Below are 24,597 nucleotides of genomic sequence, written 5' to 3'. Positions count from 1 at the left end.
AGATGAAAAAAGAATGATAGATATCACAAATTTATAGATCCAGGCTGATAAAAGGAGAATTGTCCCCAGAAAATTGTCAAAAAAACTTGTAAAGCACTTGAAGAATCCACATCTAATAATACACAAAATTTGAGAGGTAACATGACTTTTATTTAACTATTTAATGTATTTTACATACTTCAAGGGTCTTGTTTATAACTTTAAATGATTTAAACTAACTTATTAGAAGCCCTCAAAATCTGTCTTAATACTTTAAATTTCAATTCAGTTGACTTGAACTCCAACAAGAACATCAAGTTTCCATCTTTTGTTTCTGCAAAACAATTAGTTTCTACTTTCAATATCTATTTTCCAACCATTTCCAGCAATTCCTAGTCCCTGCTACAGTGTCATAACTGGGAATATAAGGAAGCCAAACGATTGGACTAAAGATACAATGCCAAAATTGGGTGAATAAGTAAACACAGCTGTTAACTTGGCTATTGAAGGAAGGTTACATGTAGGGAAACCTGAAGCAGCTGCACATGAAACACTCACCATGTTATTGCAATTAGAACTGAAAATCAATAAGTATTGGCATCTACTGTAGCTAGAGTCAGAAAGTTGACATAATAGCAACATAGCCATTGTAGCTGAAATTTGGAAGTGAAAAAGTAGGGTAATGACTATTAGCTTCTATTAGGTCCCTAGATTCGAAGCTGGGTTTCATAGTACCTACTTTCATGGTGTCAGAACATGAAATTAGCAACAATAACTTCCCAAAACAGTGACTGAATGGTAATAGCTGAAATGAAAATTAGGAAACAAATTATTTGCTGAAATGCAGAATCAGTTTTAACCAAACTAGGGAGTTCAATAGCTGAATTGAAACAACTTGGAGTAGTAAATTAGACGGAATGGGCTGATCAGAAACGACAGAGAACATATCAAGATCTTATAAACACCAACTTCATAACCATCTTACAAAATTGGAACTAGGAAACTGAAAATAATGTGGCATTGAGACAACTTAAATAATAGTAATGCACAATACTTCAATTTTTAATGAATAAAGGCTTTTTTATTGCACCACTAACTCGATCAATAGTAGATAAGTAGAGCAATATTGGCATGTTGCTCATAATTCCAGCATTTTTTCCCTATAGTTATTTTAGCTTCCACTTCTTTAGCTTTTACTATATTTGGTCTCTCATAATGATCGGCTTATTTGATGATGCCAATAGGTAGGGTGCTTACCTTGATAGATGTCCAAACTATGCCTGGAGAGTTGAAGAGTGAGCTCCTTGCTATCCTCGTTAGATTTGCATGGTGGGTAGGTATTTCTAGTTGGCTTGAGTGTAATATAATAATAGCTATTTTCTTGTAAAAGTAAAAGAGGCATGAGCATCCATAGTCTAACCCTGTATAAATCTAATATGGCTTAAACATTAGAATTGGCATTTTCTTCATGAAGGGTATCAAATACTATTTGGGCTCTTAGTAATAGACCAAATTTAATGGAACAAATGGCCTTCTTTTTCCTAGGGCCCAACTATAGCATGCCCATGGGTTTATCAATTTTAAAAGAGTAATACTGGGAAATGAGGAATTCTATGGGTAATTAAATATATTTGAATTATGTATATACATAGTTTGAACTTAAATGGTTAGTACCCTAAGTTTAGTAATAAAATGAGCGGCTCGTTTGTCTCAATAAGAATTTTGATGAAACTGCATTAATGCTAAATGAAGCCTAAATGTAGTCGTTCATTATCTTATGGATACCCCCTCTCTCTCTTCCCTATTGTGGATTCATTGTTGCTTATGGTTATATCTCTATTAGTTTTAGGTATTTGTTTTTCATTGCAGTTGGATCAGGCTTGTGACTTTATAATGTTGTTATTCTTAATGGATCTTTTGTCATATCAAAAGCTAAGTGTGCTTGAAAAGCACATCATGAAAGCATTAAAACTTGCCTCTCAGAACTTATTAGCTTATGTACAATTGATTCATTATAATATTAATGTCTATTTCAGATACCGGTGCCAGATTTAAAGGAGATGATAGTGACCACCATTGGTGTTCCCCCAGAACAACAACGACTAATTTACAGAGGAAAGGTTCTCAAAGATGAGCAATTGTTATCTGAACTTCGTATCCTGGCATTGGTTATGTTGGATTCTTTCTTCGTTTTTAATTGTTTTTAATAATAGTCTTGGGACCTTATTCATGATTTAATATTATATTTTATTGTGCTTCAAAATGGTTATTGTTATTTTATTTATATTATCATATATGAGAAATTATATGTAGCTAGGATCTTTGTTATGTATCATCACCTCATCTTGATATTTTCTCATTATTGGAGGTATTTTTTATTACTTTTATGCTATCTTCTTTTGTGTATATATAGAGACATGTTTGTACTAAACCCAATACAAGATTAATTTCTCTTAAGCTCTCTCTTTATAATATTATATTTGAATCATGTTATTTCCGATCACATCTTACAAACTACTTCTATTCATGAAATATTGTCATGAGTGGCTCTCCTGCCCTTGTTTTCATTTGCACTTCATGATCTGTTTGACTGCGCCTTTTATTTCTTGAATTCTGAACGTATTAAAAGTTGCCTCCCACTAACCGCTTCATCATCTTCTAGCCATGGGATCTTGTTAGCTTCACTGTCATGGTCTTCTTGTCTTCAACTATGATCAGGGCATGAAGGATGAAGTGAGAGAGAGCAGAAGAGAGAGGTTGAGTTTACAAGATAATTAAACATGTGTGAAAAAAGTTCTCCTAATAATTTTCCCAAAAAGGTATAACCAAAGAACTTAAATAAGTGGAAGCCATCAAGCCATTGCTTTAATGGCAAACAAGCCACAATCTACACCATTTTATTTAATGGATCATTATTGTTACATGAGAATATTTCTTTGGCTACAAGAGAGCATTACATAAAATTAGGCCTATTTTCATCAACTAAGGTTGGCCGATACAAATAACCCAGTCTCGGAACCTTCCTAATGCAATATTCAATTAAATTGAAGGGAGACGGGTAGGGGGAGTCTCATGCATTAAAGTAAGGAGAGTGGAATTTAATGTTCATGTTGAAATTCATACGATTAGGGTTTGACCAAGTATTTGATCAAATCCTTTGTGCTTTGAATTTTGCAAAGAATTAATGGTGATCTTCATATTTGATGCAAAGCTCTTGTTTGTGATCTTATATTTGGCTTGGGTATATGAGGTTGTGCCACATCACTTGTTAATTTTCTCTGATCTTCTACATTACAACCCTTCTCCATGCTACCACCTTTATTCATTCTCAATATCGCCACCTATGTTCCCTGTGTTTTTGATCTTGCCTGGTTGAATTGGGATTGGGCCTATATCTGGGATTGGATTTAGGCTTAACGAGCCTAAGTCGAGTGATGATAAAATCTGAACTTATTTATATTAGACTAGGAAGAAGGTCAACACATCTCTTACAAATGAGCTAGTGTGTCGACTGTGCAATTTGCTTTTTTCTTTTTAAACAAAATTTGATCTATTATCTTTTAAGGAAAAGTGTATAACATGAAGCTATAGCAAATTCTTGCTTGATGAAATGAAAAAAAAAAAAATTACAAAACACATTGACGGAAAAATCCCTTTCATGGTATTTTATCCTCTCCGAGAATATATAATTTGAAACCTTTTGTTAACAAAATCCTCTTCCTAGAAATGCTCATAGTAGAGGCCATATAAAGAATGTCTGAATCACCCATATCCATAGCATCAAGAAATTCATCAGAAGCAAGGACCCCCCCAAGAGGTATAGAATCTTTAGTCATGTTAGTAGGTGCAAGAGCTGGACTAGCAATCCAGGAAGGCATTGATTTGAAGGTTGGATCCAAAGTTGATCCTAAGTTCTGAGTAAAACCTGTTTAGAAGTAGAAATACTGCCACCAGTGCATTAGAAGATGATATTTTGTTAGGTGGAAGAACCCCATTTTTATAATTAGTATTTTTGCGTAGCTTTGGGTTTACTATTTTGAAATATTTTGAAAAGTTATGGCCAAATATTTTGGAAGTAGAATGATAATGCTAATAGTTTTTTTAGGTTAGGGGAATGACAGGTTGAAAATCTTCTTATTCTCTTTATGAGGTTCCTCTGCTTCTGTTTAAATGGTTTATATCTTTACCAAATTTGATAATGCAACAGGATTTCTACGGTCCATGACTGTTTTCTCTATTTTTTCCTGTAAGAGCAAATCTGCGTTGTATTGAGAATACCAAGCTTTGCTTGTCTTCTAGAACATTCTTAGTTCTTAAGTTATTGTGCATGTAGCTGGCTTGTTTCTTTATTATTTTTTTTTATTTGTCATTTTCAGTTGATTCTTTATTCTATCTTTAATAAGTTTAAGGCGGGCCAGTTATGGACACAACATAAATTAACTTGTATGAAAAATGATTTGGTACGAGATTGTCAGTCAAAGCCAAAATTATTGAGTTTCTAGATTGAAGTGCACAGCATCTCCCATGATCTAATTTATAATAACAAACTAAATATAACAACAAATCCGGTTGAACATGATCTCATGGGCAGCTAGTTCACAACTAGCTGGCAAGTCTTTATAAAAAACTTCAAGTCCTAGCAAGACTTCAAGTCCCTTCAGATTTGGCTATGAATGTGCTTTAAATTATTTAGGTAGAGCTATTTAGACAAATTCTGTGGAAGCTACGTAAAAATAAAAAAATGATCAATTATAATTTTTTGGAGCATCTGCCAAAAATTCTAGGGTAATAGAATGTATTAACCTCATCAGTCAAATCAAGTATCAAATAAAAACATCCGCAAGTTAATTGTACACCAGCAAGGAAGGCTTTCACACTGTCAAACCACTGTTATTTGATTTAAATATTTTTGAATTGTTCAGAATGGGCTAGTTTGCTAGGTATTACACTTGAATATTTATCAAACATATATAACATGTTCAGTTTCCATTTTGTTGAGGCATCTATCAAACTATTGTGGGTGTTAAGACGGCTCAACCTCTTTATGTTCAAATCAAGTATCAACATAAAATATAATTTCAGATATTCATCTTGTATTATTATATCTTCTTCCTATTATTAACCTTTTATTTTTAATAAGTCTTACATATGCACTGTTTTTTTTTTTAAATTCTTATGGTTTAAACTAATTAGTACTTCAATATTTGTTTGTTTTTCTGGCTATTTTCTTCTGTTTGCATGTTTTGTTACCCTGTTATTTTTCTATGGCGTTGTTTTTCCACTACTGTGGGCCTTGAATATATTAGATATGGAGGATGGAGACACTCTACATTTGGTTTTAAGGCAGCCGACCCTGTCTCAACCTACATCTTCCACTGTTGCTGCTGAGGCATCAAGAGCTAGTAGCAGTCAAGGTCTGCTATTCAACCATAACACTTGTGTAATCTATGGGTACTTGTAGTGGTATTATACTGAACCTATACAAGAAGATATTGCATGTAGGAGAAAATACAAATTGTAGAAGTGATCTTTAATTGAGTAACTTGTGCTACTATATTTATATTTTCGTTGGTCTCTCTGTATTTTCTGGGACTATATTTTTATTTATCAAATTAGCAAAAAGTCAGTTCATAACTGATAGCAAAAAGTTCAACTACAGGGCAATCCAAGTAGCTAATTATGGCTCATAAGGACAAGATTTTTATCAAAAAAAAAAAAAAAAAAAGTTTGTTTGTTGTGGCTTGCCTTCTAAAACTGCTATTATAACCTAATAGGTGTCTGAACAAAGTATTTTTTGGAGCAGTAGTTCTTACGTCTTGATTGGCATATTAGACTTGCTGATTCAGTAACCAGAGTTGTGGGGATATTGTTTGCCTAGGGATTGAGTTTTGATTTTAAAGCCTATAACTAAAAGTTCCATCATGATTGCATCACTATGACTTTTTGGTTTTGTAGATTTAAGAAATGAGCTTTGTAACATTCCTGATGGTTAAGTATCAAGATTGCAGACCCTAGCTTGTTATTGCTCCTTTTGCCTGATAGTTAATAATTATAAAGCATGAAATGACTTTTTCTTTACCCATTACTTCAAAATAATTTAATTTAAATTTTACACTATTAAAAAAGTTGAGAAAATAATCTTAAACGCCAAATGACTATGATACTCTTTGATTTAATGGAAATCGGATGGAGTAGTTAATATAAGGGAGGTTTTTGCTCTTTACCAAAACTCAAGGAGCTATAAATAGCTAAACTTTAGGAGAGGCGGATAAAGCATGAGATGTTGCTGACTTCTTTTGATTCTCAACAATTGTGAACTATATTATAATAAATCCTGAATTACTTGTGCAAGTACATTCTTTCATTGGTAGAAATTGATCTTGTTAATGTTAGATGTCGTTGATGGGAGAATTGATAGAGCTAATGATAGACGGGAAGATGTACTTTTATTATTGATAGTCTCCTCCAGCCTCATTAACATTGATATAATCCTAAACTGTTCACATTGTAGCACTAACTGCTTGGCAAAGCTTGTAGGGAAGATCCTATTGTTTGGTTTCATTCATAAAGCCATCAGGATAGGACTTTTAGTAGAGATTTTAACCAAATTTTGTTGATGACATTTCCTATCATTATTTTACGAAAATTTTGATGAAATGTTTAAAAGAATAATGAACATGTCAGATTAATTAGCATTCCATCGAAATTTTCTTTCCCAACTGGCTTCATTGAAGTTTATTCCACCTCCAACGGATGAATCAGAGGCTAAACCACTCGTAAAAATTCTCTTAGATTCCTTTGCTCTAGAGTTTGGTTCCTTCGAGGATATTTAGGGGCATGACCCAATATCAAAATTTTTAATATTGAGTCTAAGCTCGAGTTTCCATATGAATTTGAACCCACATCTGACTTCATTTCTAATCCTACCTTTGAAACTGAAGCTATAGTTAAGCACTCTGTTGATGCTTCTCATTTAGTTATTAAGCTGTGCTACTCATACCTCCTTGTGCTACTTAATGAATTGAGATTATCCCTACTTCATTTTGAATAGTTGTCTGGTTTAAAAAATCAAACCATTGATATTTTCTCCTAATAAATTTAGACTTGATAGTTATATTTTAAGATGATAATTTTATTTCTGTTGCATTCTGTTTTGATTTATTTTGTTCAATGTGTTTCAATTTTATGGTCTTGAGCCTAAAGTAAAATTATTGTGTTTATTATGAAAAAAGTGCATAGGCGTATAATCTATACAATCACTTGTTCAATAAATATTTTGATGAACAATAAACACTAAAAATGTGAACTCGCCTCAAGCTTATGAACTATAAATAAATTTCTCTTATAAAATCAGTTAGGTTTCATTTAAATATGCAAGTTAATAAAATTCTAAATTAGTGATATTAGTTTAGTTATCACATTGATTTTTGTCAATGCAATATTTAACTAAAGTTGAGTTCATGGCAATTCATTTTGCATCCAGATCCTATTTTGTAATGATCCTACATTTAGATTGGCATGAGTAGATGTGGTTAATAATTCTTCCATAAAAAATAATCAATTTTAGGCCATTATCTTCTTACTATAATTAGGAAAAGTCGCATGTACTTTTGTTAAGTAAAAATATTTATGATAAACCTCTTAGATTGCTCTTGACGTTACCTCAACTTGATTTGTCAAGCTGTCAAATTGGAACTAACCTATTGGAAGCAGCCCCAGCCTGTCATTTGCATCCCTAATATGTGGTTGCACCAAAAAAGAAATTGTAGTTAGATAAAACACTGATAGCCATATCACAAATTGCTTAAATTAAACATCATTTTAAGTTGCCAGTACAAGCCTAAGTTGGCGCCTTGCAAGCAAGGCTCACATCTAATTTAAAAAAAAAAAACATTTGGAATAATCTTAGAACCTTTTGGGCAAAATCCACAACTTTTCCGCCCGCCAGGTCTCTTGCTGACAATAACCTTATTTGACACCTACACTTAGCTTCCAATTTGCTTCTGTTTAGCTCTTTTCTATCCGTTGTTGTTCTAAAAGGACATATAAAGATGGCGTGTTTGAGAAATACTCCTTAGAAGACAGGAAATATAATTATAGACATCATGAAATTCATGAGATAAGAAGCTAAAGATAATGAAGAACATGAAGCTAAACAATAGAACATGACACATGAGGTTGTCTGCCTCAAATAGCTGTCTCTAAATAGTGGCCTTGAAGGCATTAGTGTCCTTGATGCTAACATGACATAAATATGATCATTTAGTGTTTTTTTTCCTTGTGAGGTTGAGCCTCTGGATCCATCCTCTTGTTAGAGAGTTGGCATTCACATAGTGTTGACAATTATCATCATTTTAGGAGAGTATTTCACTTGGAATTGTCGACCAATTGCAATACATTTCACCACTTATTCATTAAGCTAATATGATGCGGAAATTCGATCAAAGGAGGAGATGACGATCGACGGCCGAGATCATTCCACCTTATCTTAATTTGTTATTTGTAATTGTTCTTTTTACCCTTAAGAGGGTCGTTCTATGTAAGCCCTAGGGGCATAAATGTCTTGTTTTAGTTTCTTAGACCTATATATAGAGGTCATTGCTTATGTAATGTTGGATGATTAAAAAAATGTTGTGTTTGCACTTGTGTTCTTTGGGAAGAACCTTGGGTGAGATTCCCATGAGAGGAATTCATAGCTTCCACCAGCCGCAGGATGTGTCTGGGCTCGTGGCCTGAAGTCCCTTGGTGAAGGACAACGTAGTAGACGTCAGCTGCAGGATGTGTCCGGGCATGCGGTTGTATCTTTCTTTCCCTAAATACTCTTCTCATCCTCCCTTGACCTCTGGCCAAAATCCCCCACTTTCCACCAGCAGATTCTCCTATAAACCCTTCCACTTCCACAAAACCGACCTCCCCTTCTCCCTCCCCAAGGCCTTGGCTCCACCTCCAACACCCCCCGCCAACCTCCTCAGCCGTCAGTCTCTCCAATCCGCCGGCTTCATCCCCAACATCACCCAAACCCACCCACCAGCAATCTCTTTGCCTAATATCACTTCCCTCCAAAACTCCTCTTTTCTTATTTAGGATGTCATTAATTCAGAAAGATTTCAAATTCGAATTAATCTAGTTTGAATTTCAAATCCACCCTCATAAATTACATTAATTTTAGGAAGTTTTTTTATTTAATTAATTAATCAATTTTGAAATTGATTGATTAATTAATATCATATTCAAATGCTTTCCTAATTAGTACATCTATTTTAGGAAGCATCATTCAATCATATTAAATCTGAAATTATTTCAGATTTAACTCTCTAATCTCCCATTAATGCATGGGTCCACATACCTTTTCTCTTCCCTCCACTGGCCGGCCCACCTTCTCTTCCCTCTCTAATTATTTATTCACTAATTAACGGCCTAAGATTAGGGAATATTAATTACCTCTTCCCTCCTTTATTCTTCTTGTTTGAAATTCGAATTTTTTTAAATCTCCCCCACCTCCTCCCGTTCTACATCATAATACCCTTTTTTTACATCTAAACAATGCCACTTATTCATTAAGCCAATTGTTATGCTGGTTGTAAAAAGAAATGCTTTGGGAAGAAAATAAGAAGGATGAGCAGTAAATGGTTAGGACATATATGGTTAAGGTGTTATACCTTTCATCTTGGGCATGGATATAAAGGTGTGAAATTGATTGCTTTTCTCTGAATTTTTTGTCTTCATATCATCAAAGCATTTGCTCGGTGTCATAGTTACGGTAACCCTTCCTATCGGGTATATAGTCCTTGTTTATAAAGGGTGATAGAGAAACAATTGTTTACGGGCCTACGAGACGGCTCAAAGTAACACCTTTATTATTATTCCTACGATTACATGCTTTTACCCATGTTCCTTGAGCTTACTAATTGATGTGTTGGAGGTTGGTTAGAAGTCATAGAGCAATTCATCAACCTGGCAATCCTCTGCGGATTGCTAAGGCAATATTGATGTAGAACGAGAGGAGGTGGGGGAGATTTAAAAAATTTCAAATTTCAAACAAGAAGAATAAATGAGGGAAGAGATAATTAATATTCCCTAATTTTAGGCCGTAAATTAGGGGAGAGGTGGGTCGGCCAATGGAGGGAAGAGAAAAGGTGTCCACATACAATGTATGTGGACTCATGCATTAATGGGAGATTGGAGAGTTAAATCTGAAATAATTTTAGATTTAATATGATTGAAGGATGCTTCCTAAAATAGATGTACTAATTAGGAAAACATTTAAAATTTGGATATGAGATTAATTAATCAATCAATTTCAAAATTGATTAATTAATTAAATAAATAAACTTCCTAAAATTAATGTAATTAATGAGGGTGGATTTGAAATTCAAATTAGATTAATTTGAATTTGAAATCTTTTCGAATTAATGACACTCTAAATAAGGAAATAGAAGTTTTGGAGGGAAAGTGATATTATGCAAAGAGATTGATGGCGGGTGGGTTTGGGTGATGGTGGGGATGAAGACGGAGGATTGGAGAGCCGACGGCTAAGGAGGTTGGCGGGGGGTGTTGGAGGTGGAGCCAAGGCCGTGGGGAGGGAGAAGGGGAGGTCGGTTTTGTGGAAGTGGAAGGGTTTATGGGAGAATCAGTCGGTGGAAAGTGGGGGATTTTGGCCGGCGGTCAAGGGAGGAGGAGAAGAGGTTTTAGGGAAAGAAAGATACAACCGCGAGCCCGGACACATCCTGCAGCTGACGGGTACTACGTTGCCCTTCACCAAGGGACTTCAGGCCACGAGCCCAGACACATCCTGCGGCTAGTGGAAGCTATGAATTCCTCCCATAGGAATCTCACCCAAGGTTCTTTCCAAAGAACACAAGTGCAACACAAAATTTTATTAATCATCCAACATTACATTACATAAACAATGACTTCTATATATAGACCTAAGAAACTAAAACAAGACACATATGCCCCTAGGGCTTACATAGGATGACCTTCTTAAGTAATGGTAAACATGGAAAAATTCATAATAAAAATAAAAATTACAAATAACAAATTAAGATAAGATGGAATGATCTCGGCCATCGATCGTCGTCTCCTCCTTTGAAAATCTTCATGATCGGATGTCCGCATCAAATATGCTACTACGAAAACTTAATTTGGCTCCCTTGCACCTTTGGGTAGTGAGGTGGAAGCTCAACGCGCAGGCTTCCCTAGACCTTTTAGATCTCTTGCTCTTATGTCAAGTTAAGAAGTGTGAGCAATTTTTTGGGTAAAATTTTGAGCTTTTTAATTTTTTTCTTGGGAATAATAAGTGATAAATCACAAAGTATGTGATTTGAACTTGCAACATAGAGGAATAACTTTCTCCAACCTATCAACTACTAAGTTACAGGCTCTTTGAACTTTACTCTAGAAACCAATTATATGGAGATATTTGATGATTATGAACTGCTCTCTTTAGTAGAGGATCTTCACATGAAAGACAGGGATCTTGTTTTTTTTTTTAAATGAATACTAAATTTTGCAGTTTTAGAAGTGCACAATGTGCATTGAAATGAACAAGTTGAAGGATGAAATTTTAATTTGATTTTAGCTGTTTAGTTTGTTTTTATTATAGTGAAAATTTTGATTTAAGCAATAGTGTAGATATCTATGCCTATGATATTATTCTTTCATGAGAGAGTGATTTGTATTGGTGTCTTTATTACATGCGGCTTTTTTGGAATTCTCGTGATCCTTCTTTGTTCTGCTGAGGCATCAAGACCTTTTCTACAACCGACCTTTGGATTTTTTTTTGGCAACCAAGATTTGTGGCCACTACCTTTAGCGAATTTTATATTACTTCTTATCTAAATTTGCTAATCTTCCTTCCCTATTATTGGGCTTTTAGTGATTCTAGCTATTGATTCGTAACAAGTTGTTTCTTCTCAGATCAATGGAATGGGAATTTCAAATGAGCTTTGTGATTATAAATGGGGTTCAAAGGCATGACCGCATGAGCATAAATATCTTATTGGTTCTTGAAAAAAATTCAAGTTGTATAATTAGTACTTTTATTTTTCAAAACCTAATTAATTTATCAAGAGAGAGACTTGAAAGTTCTTAGGAGAGATTGCCCCTTTTACAAACTTGAGGCTTGTTTTTGGTGAACTCTTTCTCTTATATTTTGTTTATTATTTGAAATGTTATTATTTTGAGAATGTGGTGTGGGCTATGAAAACTCATGTCTTTGCTTTTTTTTGCTGGATTTTTGGTATTTCCGGTTCAAAATTTCAGAGGATATATTAGGTTGTGCAAATAAGACACTATACAGAGATTTCACCCTCATTTTGTAAGGACTTTTTCATATAATTCTAGGTTTCTCATAGATTTGATCCTTTATGGTTAATTATCCATCCCAATTATGAGAGAGAGCTCCATTAATGTTAGTCATTAAAAGTAGGTACTTAGCATACGATATTAGTAATTTGATTAAAGATTGAGAAATTTACCACCTTCAACTCAAAGTAGATGGTGGGGAGAATGATGATGAAGTTGATCAAGTTCCCATAATTCTGTTATTCTGGGTTGTCATGGACTTTAGTCTATTTAGTTAGAGCACTTAGTAGGCCCACAAAGGACTCTCATTGGCATCCATGGGTTGTTTTGTCTAAAGGAGTTATAAACTTAGGATGGATGTTTGTTTAAGATGATAAATTTAAGTTGGCCTTAGCAAACAAAGAGTTTTGTGTCCTATTAAGTACACCTTATGATTCATTACTAAAATATTTTTAGCGATTAAGGAAATTGTGAGCTCTGGTTGTGACTGTAATTTTATTGTGCAATTTTACGACGAAACTACGCAGTCAAATGGCCCCAGTCATAATTATTTAACTTGTAGTGCCATTTGGTGGAAAAACCACCAGTTAAAGGATACAATCCACATCTCGACAGGCGTGACATCTTTTGAGAGAGAATTGTAGCGATGCATTTGACAAGACATGTACTCTTTGACATAGTGGTTCAGTTGAGAGTTTCATGTATATATGTTGGTGATTTTGATTTTTGAAAGAGCACGTTTGAAATTTTTTGAAGTTGTTGCAATTTTTTTAAAGATAATTACATGACTCTTTGAGTGGAGTGGATTTGCATTCAATTTTTTTTCCAGTTCACACAATATTTTCAAACGTTGAATTCAAACATTTAGCACATTTGTCAAAGCACATGCAGACAAATGTGATTTTAAAAAAGAATTTACAAATTTAAAAATAAATTACATATCAATCACACGCTCTTTAGAATGAGAGGAATTTGGATTCACTTTCATTTATGGCTCACGCATCATTCTTATTTGCAAATTTGAATGTTAATTATTTATTAGAGCATAACTGCATAAGTAATTTGGTATGTGGTGCACATACTTTGAAGTATTTGGGAAGCATTTTTGCACTTTTTCCAGTGAGTTTGTATAATATATTTGCATATTTTTTAGTGCACTCGCATGATGCACTTGGCACGATCTTTAGTGTTCTTACATAGTCCGCGAGCTTGCCCATTAGGACATTTGCACATCTCTCTATGCATTTGCACAGTGCATTTGTATTTCTTTCTGGTCGTTTGTACCATGCTCTGCATGTTTTAAGTACATTTACACTATATAATTGGGGAATGAGTTGGCCATTGTTTTCATTGATTTGTTATGTCGTATATGCCCTGTTGAAATAGCCATGCGTTCCATAATGCGTGACATTACGCTATTTTGCAAGGCTTTGAAAACCGGATTAGACAACGAATCAGAAGAAGGAAAGGTTAACGGTTTGATGGTTCGACCAAGGTCGAACTGGATGGCATAATGAATACTTATCATATTTAAATATTATAAAAATGGCAGAACCATTTGTAAATATATAACAAAAAATGAATAGAATCATAATATGAAGCAATTAAAAAACATAATAAATAAATTCAGTAAATTTAAAATTAAATACATTATTATTTTGAGCAACTGACCTTTTTGTAGTTATAACTTGAGAGATGAAATCGAAATCTTTTGAGATCTTATAGTTTATAACTGCAATTAGTGAAGCTTTTAAAATAAAATAAATATGAGATAATTATTATAGTTGCAAAGATTATAAGCTTTACCTTATTTTATTTTAAGCCATCCGATTTAATCTCAATGGCTCAAAATATCCTTTAAATGAACCGTATTTTGCGGTCAAATCGCCTGTTTGAACGAGCCTACGGCTGTTCTGATGTAGAACGGGAGCGGCTAGCCACTTAAATATGAATTTAATTTTCAAATTTTTAATTTGGAGGGATTTGGAATTTGAAATTTAAATTTAACTCCAAAGGGGAAGGGGAATTAATGGGGAGAGAGGGAGATAGGAGAGAGAAGGTGGGGAAACCGGCGACATGCATGAGTTTGGGAAGTGGATTGGTGGAGTTAATGCTCTCCAAATATTAAATTTCCGTTTTAGAAAGAGATATAATTAATCCCATTTAATTTGAAATTGATTTGGACTGATTTAAGATATTTCCTAATTTAACACTAGTTTTAGGAAAGAATTTAAAATTTGAATTTGAATTCAAATCAGATTGATTCTATTTCCAAAATTATCTATAATATTTTAGGAAAGCAGACTATCAAAGCAAGATTGGCTCCAATCAAGATAAAGAGGGGAGGGAAGGGGTGTCTAGGTTCAATGTATGTATTTTAGGGACTAATTAATCAATCAATTTTAGATTTGATTAATTAATAGGATGAGGGAAGCTTCAAAAATTAAAGTAATTAATTATGAAGGATTTAAAATTCAAATTGGATTAATTTGAATTTAAATTCCTTTCCAAATTAATGATAATCTAATTAAGGATAATCTAATTAAGGAAAGAGGGGGCTTTGGAGGGAATTTAAACTTCCTAAATCTTGATTCTAAATTAGGAAAAGGGTAATTAAATCAAATTAGACTTAAATTTAGGAACTTATCTAATTTAGCTTAGTTAATTTTAGGAAAGTATTTGAAATTCAAATTTAAATTTCAAATATATTTAATTCTTACCACAAATTAGGTAGGCTAATTTTGGTAGGTATTAATGATGATTGAAATCATCATTAAGAGGAAAAAAGGGATGCGGTGGCCGGCAGCTAGGAGGATGGGGGGAGATGGGGTGGCCGATTAGGAGGTGGTGGTGGAGTGGTTTATTGCCGGCGGTTGATATGGATAAATTGGAGGAGGGTTGTGGCTTTGGAGGGGTTTATGGGAGAATCAGCCGGTGACAAGTGGGGGATTTTGACCGACGGTCAAGGAAGGAGGAGAACAAAATTTAGGAAAAAAAGATACAACCGTGAGCCCGGACACATCCTGCAGCTAACGGGTAATACATTGCCCTTCTCCAAGGGACTTCAAGCCATGAGCCCGGACCCATCCTGCGGCTGGTGGAAACTCCGATTCCCTCCCATATGAATCTCACCCAAGTTCTCTCCAAAGAACACAAGTGCAAACAAAATTTTATTAATAATCCATCATTACATTACATATGCAATGACCTCTATATATATGCCTAAGAAACTAAAACAAGACACATATGCTCCTAGGGCTTACATAGGACAACCCTCTTAAGAAAGGGTAAAAACGGAAAATTCATAATAAAAAAAAAATTGCAAATAACAAATTAAGATAAGGTGGAATGATCTTGGCTGTCAATCGTCGTCTCCTCCTTTGAAAATCTTCATGATCAGATGTCCACATCATGTTCTTTTCGAAACAGGTTTTGGAGCAAACCGTAACCGGCCGACTGGCTGGTTCGCGGTTCAACTGGTTGAACCGACTGGTCAGGTCTGATTTTTAAAGACTTGCTATTTTGTCTCATTTCATAAAACTTTCATTCACAGGGTACACAGTTTGTTCACGAGATGTATTATTGGTTCATTTTGTGTGTAGGGCTTCCTTTATTTGCGCATCGCTTAGGGCATTCGTGCAAATGTACAATTGGTTGGACTTTTCTTTTTAGTTTGAAATCTATTCATGTGAATGCAACTATTTTTGATGTGTGGGGTTTAATGTAGTATTGCAGCCTTTGGAATGCGTATGTGACCTTGCATTTTACTCATGTGAGGCTCAGGTGGGCCTCACAGACAGTTGCTCTTCTATCTATATTTAAGAGCTCATGCTAGTTAATTTTTATTCTAAGTTTAACTCACTAAGTGTGTTTTTAAGGGTTCCAAATATTCATGAAAGTTATTTAGTACATTTAAGAAGTTTTGTGCTCATGAGTGAGCTCTCAAATTCATCACAAATCCGATGTATTAGATTTGACTTATGTTAAGAAAGGTAGATGTAGACCTAAAAAGACTTGGTTAGAAAATATTAAAAATGATATTTCTTTATTAGATTTAAATGAGAATTTGACTTAACTGGACATAATGGCGAAAAAGAATTCATGTAGCTGACCCCACGTAGTGGGACAAGGGCTTGATGTTGTTGTTGGTGTCATTTAGTGACAAAATCATCTGGTATAGGATATGTGCAACGTCTTTATTGATGAGAGATCATTTGAGAATGAATCGTAGCGATACATTCGACAAATATTAGCTCTTTGTGAGCTAACATTATTTTAAACTTACCACCGTTGACAAATGATTGTAAAAGATAGATGTATATTTGCTTTAAGTTTTGCATGGTAGAATTCATTTGAATAATTTTAAATCTTGATAAATATTAGATTTTTAAATTTTATTAGAATTTATGTCCAAAGTGATTAATTTTGTAATGTAGTTCCATTTTAAAAATCATAGTCTCCTCTGGTTGATACTCTCAGTCAACGCAACCATTATCTGGGTGTTTGTATATTTCATTGTTATTTAAAAATTATAAAGTCTACCCAATTGCTAACAAATGATTGTGTTCAAATATTTACTTTATGAGCTGCCATTCAAATAGTGAACTCGAGAGTTTGTAAAATCTTTAATGATTTTTTTTTTATTTAAGACATTGAATGCCTAATTCAACTTGAAAAATCAAGTACCATCATGGATTTTGAAGCCGTATATTCATTCATTAGAATAAGAAATTGAAAATGATTCTTCCAAAGTGAGCTATTTGAAATTTATTGATAGTTTCTCTTTCATGAGATTTAAGTCTTGTCAATTCCAATCCTTACAAGAAGGAGAATCGGACTTAAAATGTAGGACTTGTGACTTTGCCTTAAAGACAAAGTGCACGCTCGGGAGTATCGTGTAATGAAAAGTTTGATTTAAAATAAAAAGAGTTTACAAAAATTTCAGGGTAATAAAATAATCATTTTTAGGGCATTTGCAAGCATCTAAATGTGAAGTTAAATTTATATTCATATTTATTTTGGCTCGCACACCATTCTCACACATTTAATTTAATAATTTGTTGCGTATGATTGGAGCACATGACTAAATTGAGTTTAACAATCCGATATGACATGCATTTTTTGTTTAAGCATTTGTAAGGAGCACGTGCACTTTTGACGGTGCGTTTGCACAATGCACTTGTTTATTTTTTAGTACACTTGCATGTTTCTTGATGTACTTACGCATGTATTTGTATACATGCACGATCATTGGTTTGCTTACAGAACGCGTATGTATGTTCATAATATGCTTTCCCTTTACATATATTTAATGCGTTGTCAAAATTGCTTATGTTTATTTGATGTGTTTTGCACATTTTGTTAAAATAGTCGTGCAACCAGTGACACACAATAATGGACCATTTTGTCTCATTTGGAATGTTTTCATTCATGGGTGCATTGTTTGTTCACGTAATGTACTATTGCTTACTAGACGTATGATCTGTTCATGGGATGTGTGCTTGCTCACATTTTATCAATTAACGTGTGCGTTGATTAAGGCATCCGTACACCTATGACGTGCAACAAGTTATGCCACTTTGCTCTATTTGAAGACTCTATTTGAAGACAGTTACACAGTTATGTGTTTACGTGAATGTGTTGTCGTTGGAGCATTCTCATGATTTTACATGTTAGGTTTATTATTGCTTGGATTCTATCCTCTTTTGCCTTTTTTTCCAGATTCGGTTGTGATTGTCACAAGTAAAAATCTTTTGCATGTTTTAAAAATGATGCATTTACTCAGGTAAGAGCCCAATGGGGATCATTTTTTCAGCGATAAAGACAATCCATTTTAGTTCATTTTCAGTTTTGGTTCATCTCATTGATGTATTCTTAAATTTTCTAAATGTTTTAGGAGGGTTCTAGGAGTAAGGGGGAAGTTTTGTTCGCACTTGTTGTGTTGTTGTGGTGCAATTGAGTTCATTGTAGATCCCCTGCAAGCCCTGTTTCAGTTCAAGTTATGTCTTTATTTATCATGACATATGTTTCAAATGTTCATATTATTCACATTGTAAGTTTATATTTATCATTTTTTATTTTTAATTGCATTTTTGTTCGTGAGTCACTTTCATTTTATTGTCTTCAAGTCTTTAAAAAAATTTGGCAGTCTTCTAGTTTCTCTCTGATGTAGCGGGCGTCTTTGGGGGTGCTAAGCCTTCCCAGTACTTGTTTTAAGTCTGTAATATTTCCTCGTTGTGCAAAAAAGATGCATATAGATACTTAACTTTGAATTTTTCCAATATGCTAAGAAAAATGCGAATACGGCTTACTAGTGTTGTGAACATCATCTACGAGTTTCCCCCATCGGGCTAAGAAAAATGTGGCAAGGGCTACACTTGTCGAACCAAACGCTGCATTCCAGATTTTGGGAGTTTTTGAAGGTTGTATTTTTTATACATGCACTTGAGGAGTATATGATAGTGATGAAGCCAGTGCATTTTTTATTCAGTTTTGTCCCACTCTTCTTCCTACTTCCAAATGACATCAAGCACACAAGTAAAATCTTTCTGGACGCCACCTTAAATTTATGCTCCTTCGAAATACATCAAGTGACTCTAAATCATGTCTTTTCATTTTAAGATTACCATACCTGCAATGATTCTCTTCACATCCAAGTACTTGGAAACACAATCCCACATTTTAATATCAAGTTATTTGGTCATTTCATTTTCAAAAACATGCTGCAAGATAGTTGTCTTCTCTAGATCACCACAGCCCACGATAGATAAATGGGAGATGTTGTATTGCAAAATAGAGCTCAAGACAAGATCAAAGCAAGAAAAAGGATACGAAATACTAAATTTCTAAAATTTGGATCCATGGAGTCACAGATGTTTTTACGTGAATGGTGAGGTCAATGTAGGCCTTGTTCCTGATTTTTCATTCTTACAAAAAATACTCACATGCGGGAAGTTTCTGTTTTCTTCAGTAATTCTCTCCCCTTCACATGCCATTGGAATCGTCGATACCTACTTTTGTGAGCATGTGTGCAACTTCCTCACCTCCTTTATGTGCCTCAAATCCTTGTGCAACAAACTCCTAGTCGCTTCTTCCTCCTTAATTGTCGAGGGTTTCGGGAATTTGGGTTAGGAACGGGGAGGAGAACGGATAAATGAGAGGGAGAGCATGAGATCATACGGGAGAGGGGATTTGATGTTTTGATTTAAGTAGGCGACGGCAAACATGTGTGTGCACGGACCATAATAGGGAGGAATAGGGTTGTGTTGTGGGTTGAGGGAAGTTTTTTTATTTGATTTTTTTAAATAGGTCAACAGTAGCCGATCATTCATATAGGTTTTAAGATTGGTTCACGAATGCCATGCATATAGGTTTTTTTAAATATGCATGAATAATATTTTTGTATAATACTTGTTTGTCATTTACATGAATGCCATGCTTGCTCCAGAAATAAAATTGTCTGACATCTTAAAAGTTTGAAAGCTATAATGATTGTTCGGCATAGTGCTAGGCCTCACAGCAATGAATGTTTTGCTGAGTATGTCCATTTTTCTCGATAAATGATTTGATACATAAACGTTTTTTTTTTGTGATCATGGCCACTTGCTTACGATATCACACTAACAAAAGCTAAAGTCAAGCGGCTTTGGTTGTGCAATATTTGGAGAAATTTAGAACCTGTTGCATTTGTAATTAATATTCTCTGACATGATTATTGGTTTATTTGACGTTGAGAATTTGTTACCTATTCGAGGCATTTAGGAGCCTCAGGTAGCTTTTGGTTTATCTAAGGTGGACTGTGTTTCTGAGAGTATCATCCATGCTGGTTTTTCAACTCTCTCCTAGATGAGATTATTGATGGTCCTTTTTGACAACTTTGTATGATAATTTGTTGAATTTACCATTTCCCGTTTGATGATATTTATCTAACAAATTACGTGCATGTTTTTGAGCCTTCTAGGTGTATTGTCACTTACAATCTCCCTATTTGTGTGTTTTGAAGCCCAAGGGATTCATGGAAACCACCCAACCTATTTTTAAGTTTAGATTTGTCCTGATGTTTCCATTTAAGTGTTGTGTTATTCTTTGATTTTCCTTGGGATCATCTTTGATGCTCCTCTTTCTCTGGAGATGTAGAACAGCATCTTTGAGATACTTGATGGCTAACTCCTGTTTTTACATGAAATTTACCCCATGTTCTCCTTTTCTTTTCTGCAGCAAATGATTCGGGTTCTGGGGTACAACGCAATAGGGTTGGACAGGTTGCTCACGGTGTATTGGTCGGAACAATTAATGTGGCAGACAGAAATGGTGAAGCTATGTTAACTGATATCAGTCGGGTACATGCAACTTCTAAATTTGACTTTGTTTATTTTTTTTTTTGCTTTTCATGCATTTATTATTCTCTCTCACATCTCTCTTCCCACTCTCTTTTGTACAGAATATAGAGTCATTTCTCGGTTCTTTAGGACTGGTAACAGTAGATCCAACAGGGGCAACTACCAATGCTCCAACTGTTACTGTAGTGAGTGACAATTTATTTCTTGTAATTGAAACGTAGGGATTATATTTCCAGTTAGTTTTGACTCACTAATTTGGCAAATGCTTTATGCACTTTGCGGTTAAATCAGGCCTCTTCAGGTGGATTAGGAATATCTCAAAATACCAGCAGAACAGAGCCAATTAACTCAGCACATGAGGGATTTGTGCCATCTAATAACAGCCCACAACAGGCCTCAATACAGTTTTCTCAGTTGCCGCTCATACGAACTTTAAATCAACCAGTGGTAATTCTTACTGCCTCACTTTTTTTGGCAATGCTTGAGTTGATCTTTATTTAGGATTGATAATTATGCTTGGAACTTGAAATTCGTTCTAGTTTTAATTAAATTAAAATTGAAATTAATTTATTATTTTTCAAAATTGGCTCATTTGGAAGAAGGTTGATTTATTTTGAAATTGACTCCATATGATTTCTGCATATATATATATATATATAATTTTAATCAGTGATTAAAACTATTTTGTAAAATTAATAGAATTGACTTGAATCAACTCTAAAATCGACTCAAAATTTATAACTTTCAACTCAACTTGAATCGGCTCTACTTAAAATTAAAAATTTCAATTTTAGATTGAGATTATTTCACTCAAATTCAACTCTACATCACCCTACCTTTATTTTATCATTTTTAGTTTTTTTTTTCTTTTTTTCTTTTTGGTAATTCAGGTTATCTCTAATGCTGTGACAACTCTTTCTGAGTTCATTGATCGGATGGAATTAGTGTTGCAAAGTCATAATGGCTCCCCAAACAGTGCTCAACATCAACCACGTTCTGAAGCTTCATCAGTAGATGCAAGAGGATTACCAACCCTTGACTTTTTATGTTCTATAATGGAAAGAGCACAGCAACTTCTAAGAGACAGTGCGGCTTCTGCTCTTGCGGTATGTGCTATATTTTGTCATTGTGTTACTTCCCAGTTGAATTGAAAAAATAGATGTAGCAAATAACTTTTGGTGCCATGATGCTTTTTGGGCTAATTTTTTGAAATATTAGGAAATCCATCATTTTCTTAGTTTTTTAAAAGCAATTTTTTGTAAGCATTCAATGAAATGAGTACAATGTAATGCAATGGTAAGGAATGTCTAAATAATAATGTAAAGAAATGAAAAAATACATTAAAGGTAACATGATGATATTTGAAAAATATTCATTTGATAGATAAGGAGATCTTTACAAACTCTCATTTATATTGCCTTGCTTGCTGTAGAATAAAAATTAGCGAATCTTGAAAATTTTTTCTTCTTGCCTTTCTTGAAGAACAGTATTTGAAACCTCCTATCTATTTGTGCTTTGATAACTAGGATGTTAACATCATAATGATAAAGCTTTTCAAAATTTGGGGTACAAACATTCTCATTAATATGTTAATTAAGGTTTTAACTTATTTATAGTATGTAGATCAATGTCAATGCATCCAGATGAGGAAATGTTCACAATCTTAGGGCTTAAGATACCAAGGGAAGACTTTGAAAGCTCCATGGAAAAAAATCCAAGGCTGGTTACAAATTTTGTAAGCAAGCCTGATTTGAAGTAGGAGGAATTGCACTACCAAGTTTGATGGTAGATTTTGATCATGTGTGCTTTTGAATTTGAACGGAAGAATCAATAACATATGATTTCTCTAGTTTTAGGTGTTCCTTGAAATTTTCTGAGTTGTTGTGTTAAAAAATGCTACAATAATAACAATAAGAAGGGATGCCTTTACATTCAAAATTATGCTAATAATCACTAGAGGAACCAATCCAAACCTCCTTATCCAAAGAAATAGTAACATCCATTCCAACTATATTCCTAGTTAGAAACATTCTAGAGATTTTAGTATTAACAAAACTGATGCGGACATCCGATGGTGGACGATAATCAAAGGAAGAGTCGAAGATCGACGGCCGAGATCACTCCGTTTTATTTTAGTTATTAATTGTATTTTAATTTAATTTTGCAATTTTCCTTTTTAAATCTTTTTATTTAAGAGTCTTGTCTTATGTAAGGTTAAGAGGCAAATTTGTCTTTTAGTTTCTTTTGAGGCCTATATATAGGGGCTCATTCTCTTGTATGAGGTATGATGGTGTGGGCTCCGAAAATTCGGCCTCGGCCTCCACTCGCTTTTCTTATTCGGCGAGGGAGTTTTAACGAACTAAGTTCCGAGGTAAATTTTGGAAGGCAGATGGGTTTGTAGATAAGACACTACCCAGAGATTTCGCCCTCATTTTGTGAGGACTTTATGATCTGAGTTCTGATTTCCTATAGGCGCAAGCCCCTATAGTTAATTACCCCTCCCGATAACGAGAGAGAACTTTCGATTAAGGCTAGTCATCAATCACATACGTATAGAATACGTGCATCTGGCATATAGTAGCAGCACGATGGTTTTGTATCATATTTTTTCTTTGTTCTCGTCTATATCATCTCTAGTACTCCACCATTACACAATCTTTTTTTTTTTTTTTTGTTGTTTTGAATTATTAGATTTACTTTTTTTATTGGATCAAACATCAATCCACTCCACAAGGTCTTAACCGCTGGCCACATGCCCTCCATAGCCCGCCAACCATTAAACACATCACCCAAGCCCCACACGCCGTCAGTCTCCCATCACATCCCCCCTTTCGTTCTACAATCAGTGTTGATATCAGAGCATGGTTGCCCGGAGATGCGAACTCGACGGAGACGACTCATTTTTCCACCCGGGAGAAATATGCGACATCGATGGTGGACAGATATAGAGGGAGAGAGGACACACATAGTAAGAGATATGCTGCGACAGGGAATAGTTGAGACTCACACGTATGTGTCTAGATATGACACGCCAGAGAGGATGTCCTTGGTGTAATGCTTTCTTGCTCGAATATGGGAGTGACATTATTACGAGGACTATATATAGATGGATAGCAAATGAATTACTGCGGACGGCTCCACCGAGTCTCAGTCTTAGTATAGTCGTAGTGTCTTATAAGTAGTAGTGTCACGAGACATCACAGACGCGACGTCGCATGAAGATAGGTATGTGACACACACGCACTCACGGTAAGGTTCAGGACAGTCTGATCGAAAGCAGTCTACGGATGCTTGCGATGGACCACGACACACTCATTGTGACGAGAGTGATTCTGAGATATATCTTGGATCTATTGTCAGAGTTGATGGGACAACATAGATGGGATATTATCAGCAGAATTCAAAGTTGGATGGTTGAAGTGGAGGAATGCAATCGGCTTTATATTGAATAGAAATTGTACCCCAAAACTTAAGGAAAATTCTTATATAGATTAGTGAGGCCATGCAATGCTTTATGGTACCGGAAGTGTTGGCCTTTAAAAGAGAAGCATAATTACTAAGTTAAGGTGTGCAAGAGATGAGAGTTGCTCAGAGTGGATGAGGTGTGCTTTAACCCTTAGAGATAGGATACGAAATGAGCAATACGTGGAAAAGGAATTGGCAGTAGTCCTCAGTAAGAAAGAAAGATAGAGAAAGGCAGCCTTAGATAGGTTTGCGGTCACATAAAACGGCGGCCTTCACTGATGACCCGCCGGCTTTAGGAGAGTAAAGAAATATTAGATTGACATTATGTAAGAAAGGTAGGGGGTAGACCAAAAAGTCTGGTAGAAAATATTTAAAGGAATGACCCTTATCTTTATATAGATTTAACACGAGAAATTTTGACTTTTAAATAGGATACACAATTGGAGAAAAAGGATCATGTAGCCGACCCACGTAGTGGGATAAAGCTTGATGTTGTGTATGTTGTTGT

At 34.7% G+C, this 24,597-nt stretch overlaps 1 protein-coding gene across 4 annotated transcripts in view; it reads left to right on the top strand.

Moving 5' to 3' along the window:
- The window catches only part of LOC110099099 (ubiquitin-like domain-containing protein CIP73), a 53,346-nt gene that overhangs the window by 11,483 nt on the left and 17,266 nt on the right, over positions 1 to 24,597 (top strand). For 3 of the 4 annotated variants that reach the window (XM_020826137.2, XM_020826138.2, XM_020826136.2), the window contains exons 3-8: positions 2,016 to 2,133; positions 5,286 to 5,393; positions 20,503 to 20,624; positions 20,726 to 20,809; positions 20,916 to 21,071; positions 21,515 to 21,730. In XM_020826137.2, coding sequence (XP_020681796.1) covers positions 2,016 to 2,133; positions 5,286 to 5,393; positions 20,503 to 20,624; positions 20,726 to 20,809; positions 20,916 to 21,071; positions 21,515 to 21,730 — 804 coding nt within the window. Of the gene's footprint in view, positions 1 to 2,015; positions 2,134 to 5,269; positions 5,394 to 20,502; positions 20,625 to 20,725; positions 20,810 to 20,915; positions 21,072 to 21,514; positions 21,731 to 24,597 lie in introns of all 4 variants that reach the window. The other variant, XM_020826139.2, reaches the window with a different exon arrangement.

Source organism: Dendrobium catenatum, unplaced genomic scaffold (genome assembly GCF_001605985.2).
Source record: "Dendrobium catenatum unplaced genomic scaffold, ASM160598v2 fragScaff_scaffold_264, whole genome shotgun sequence".
Lineage (NCBI taxonomy): Eukaryota > Viridiplantae > Streptophyta > Magnoliopsida > Asparagales > Orchidaceae > Dendrobium > Dendrobium catenatum.
Note: the sequence above shows the minus strand (reverse complement) of the source record. Positions and strands in the feature narration are given on the sequence as shown.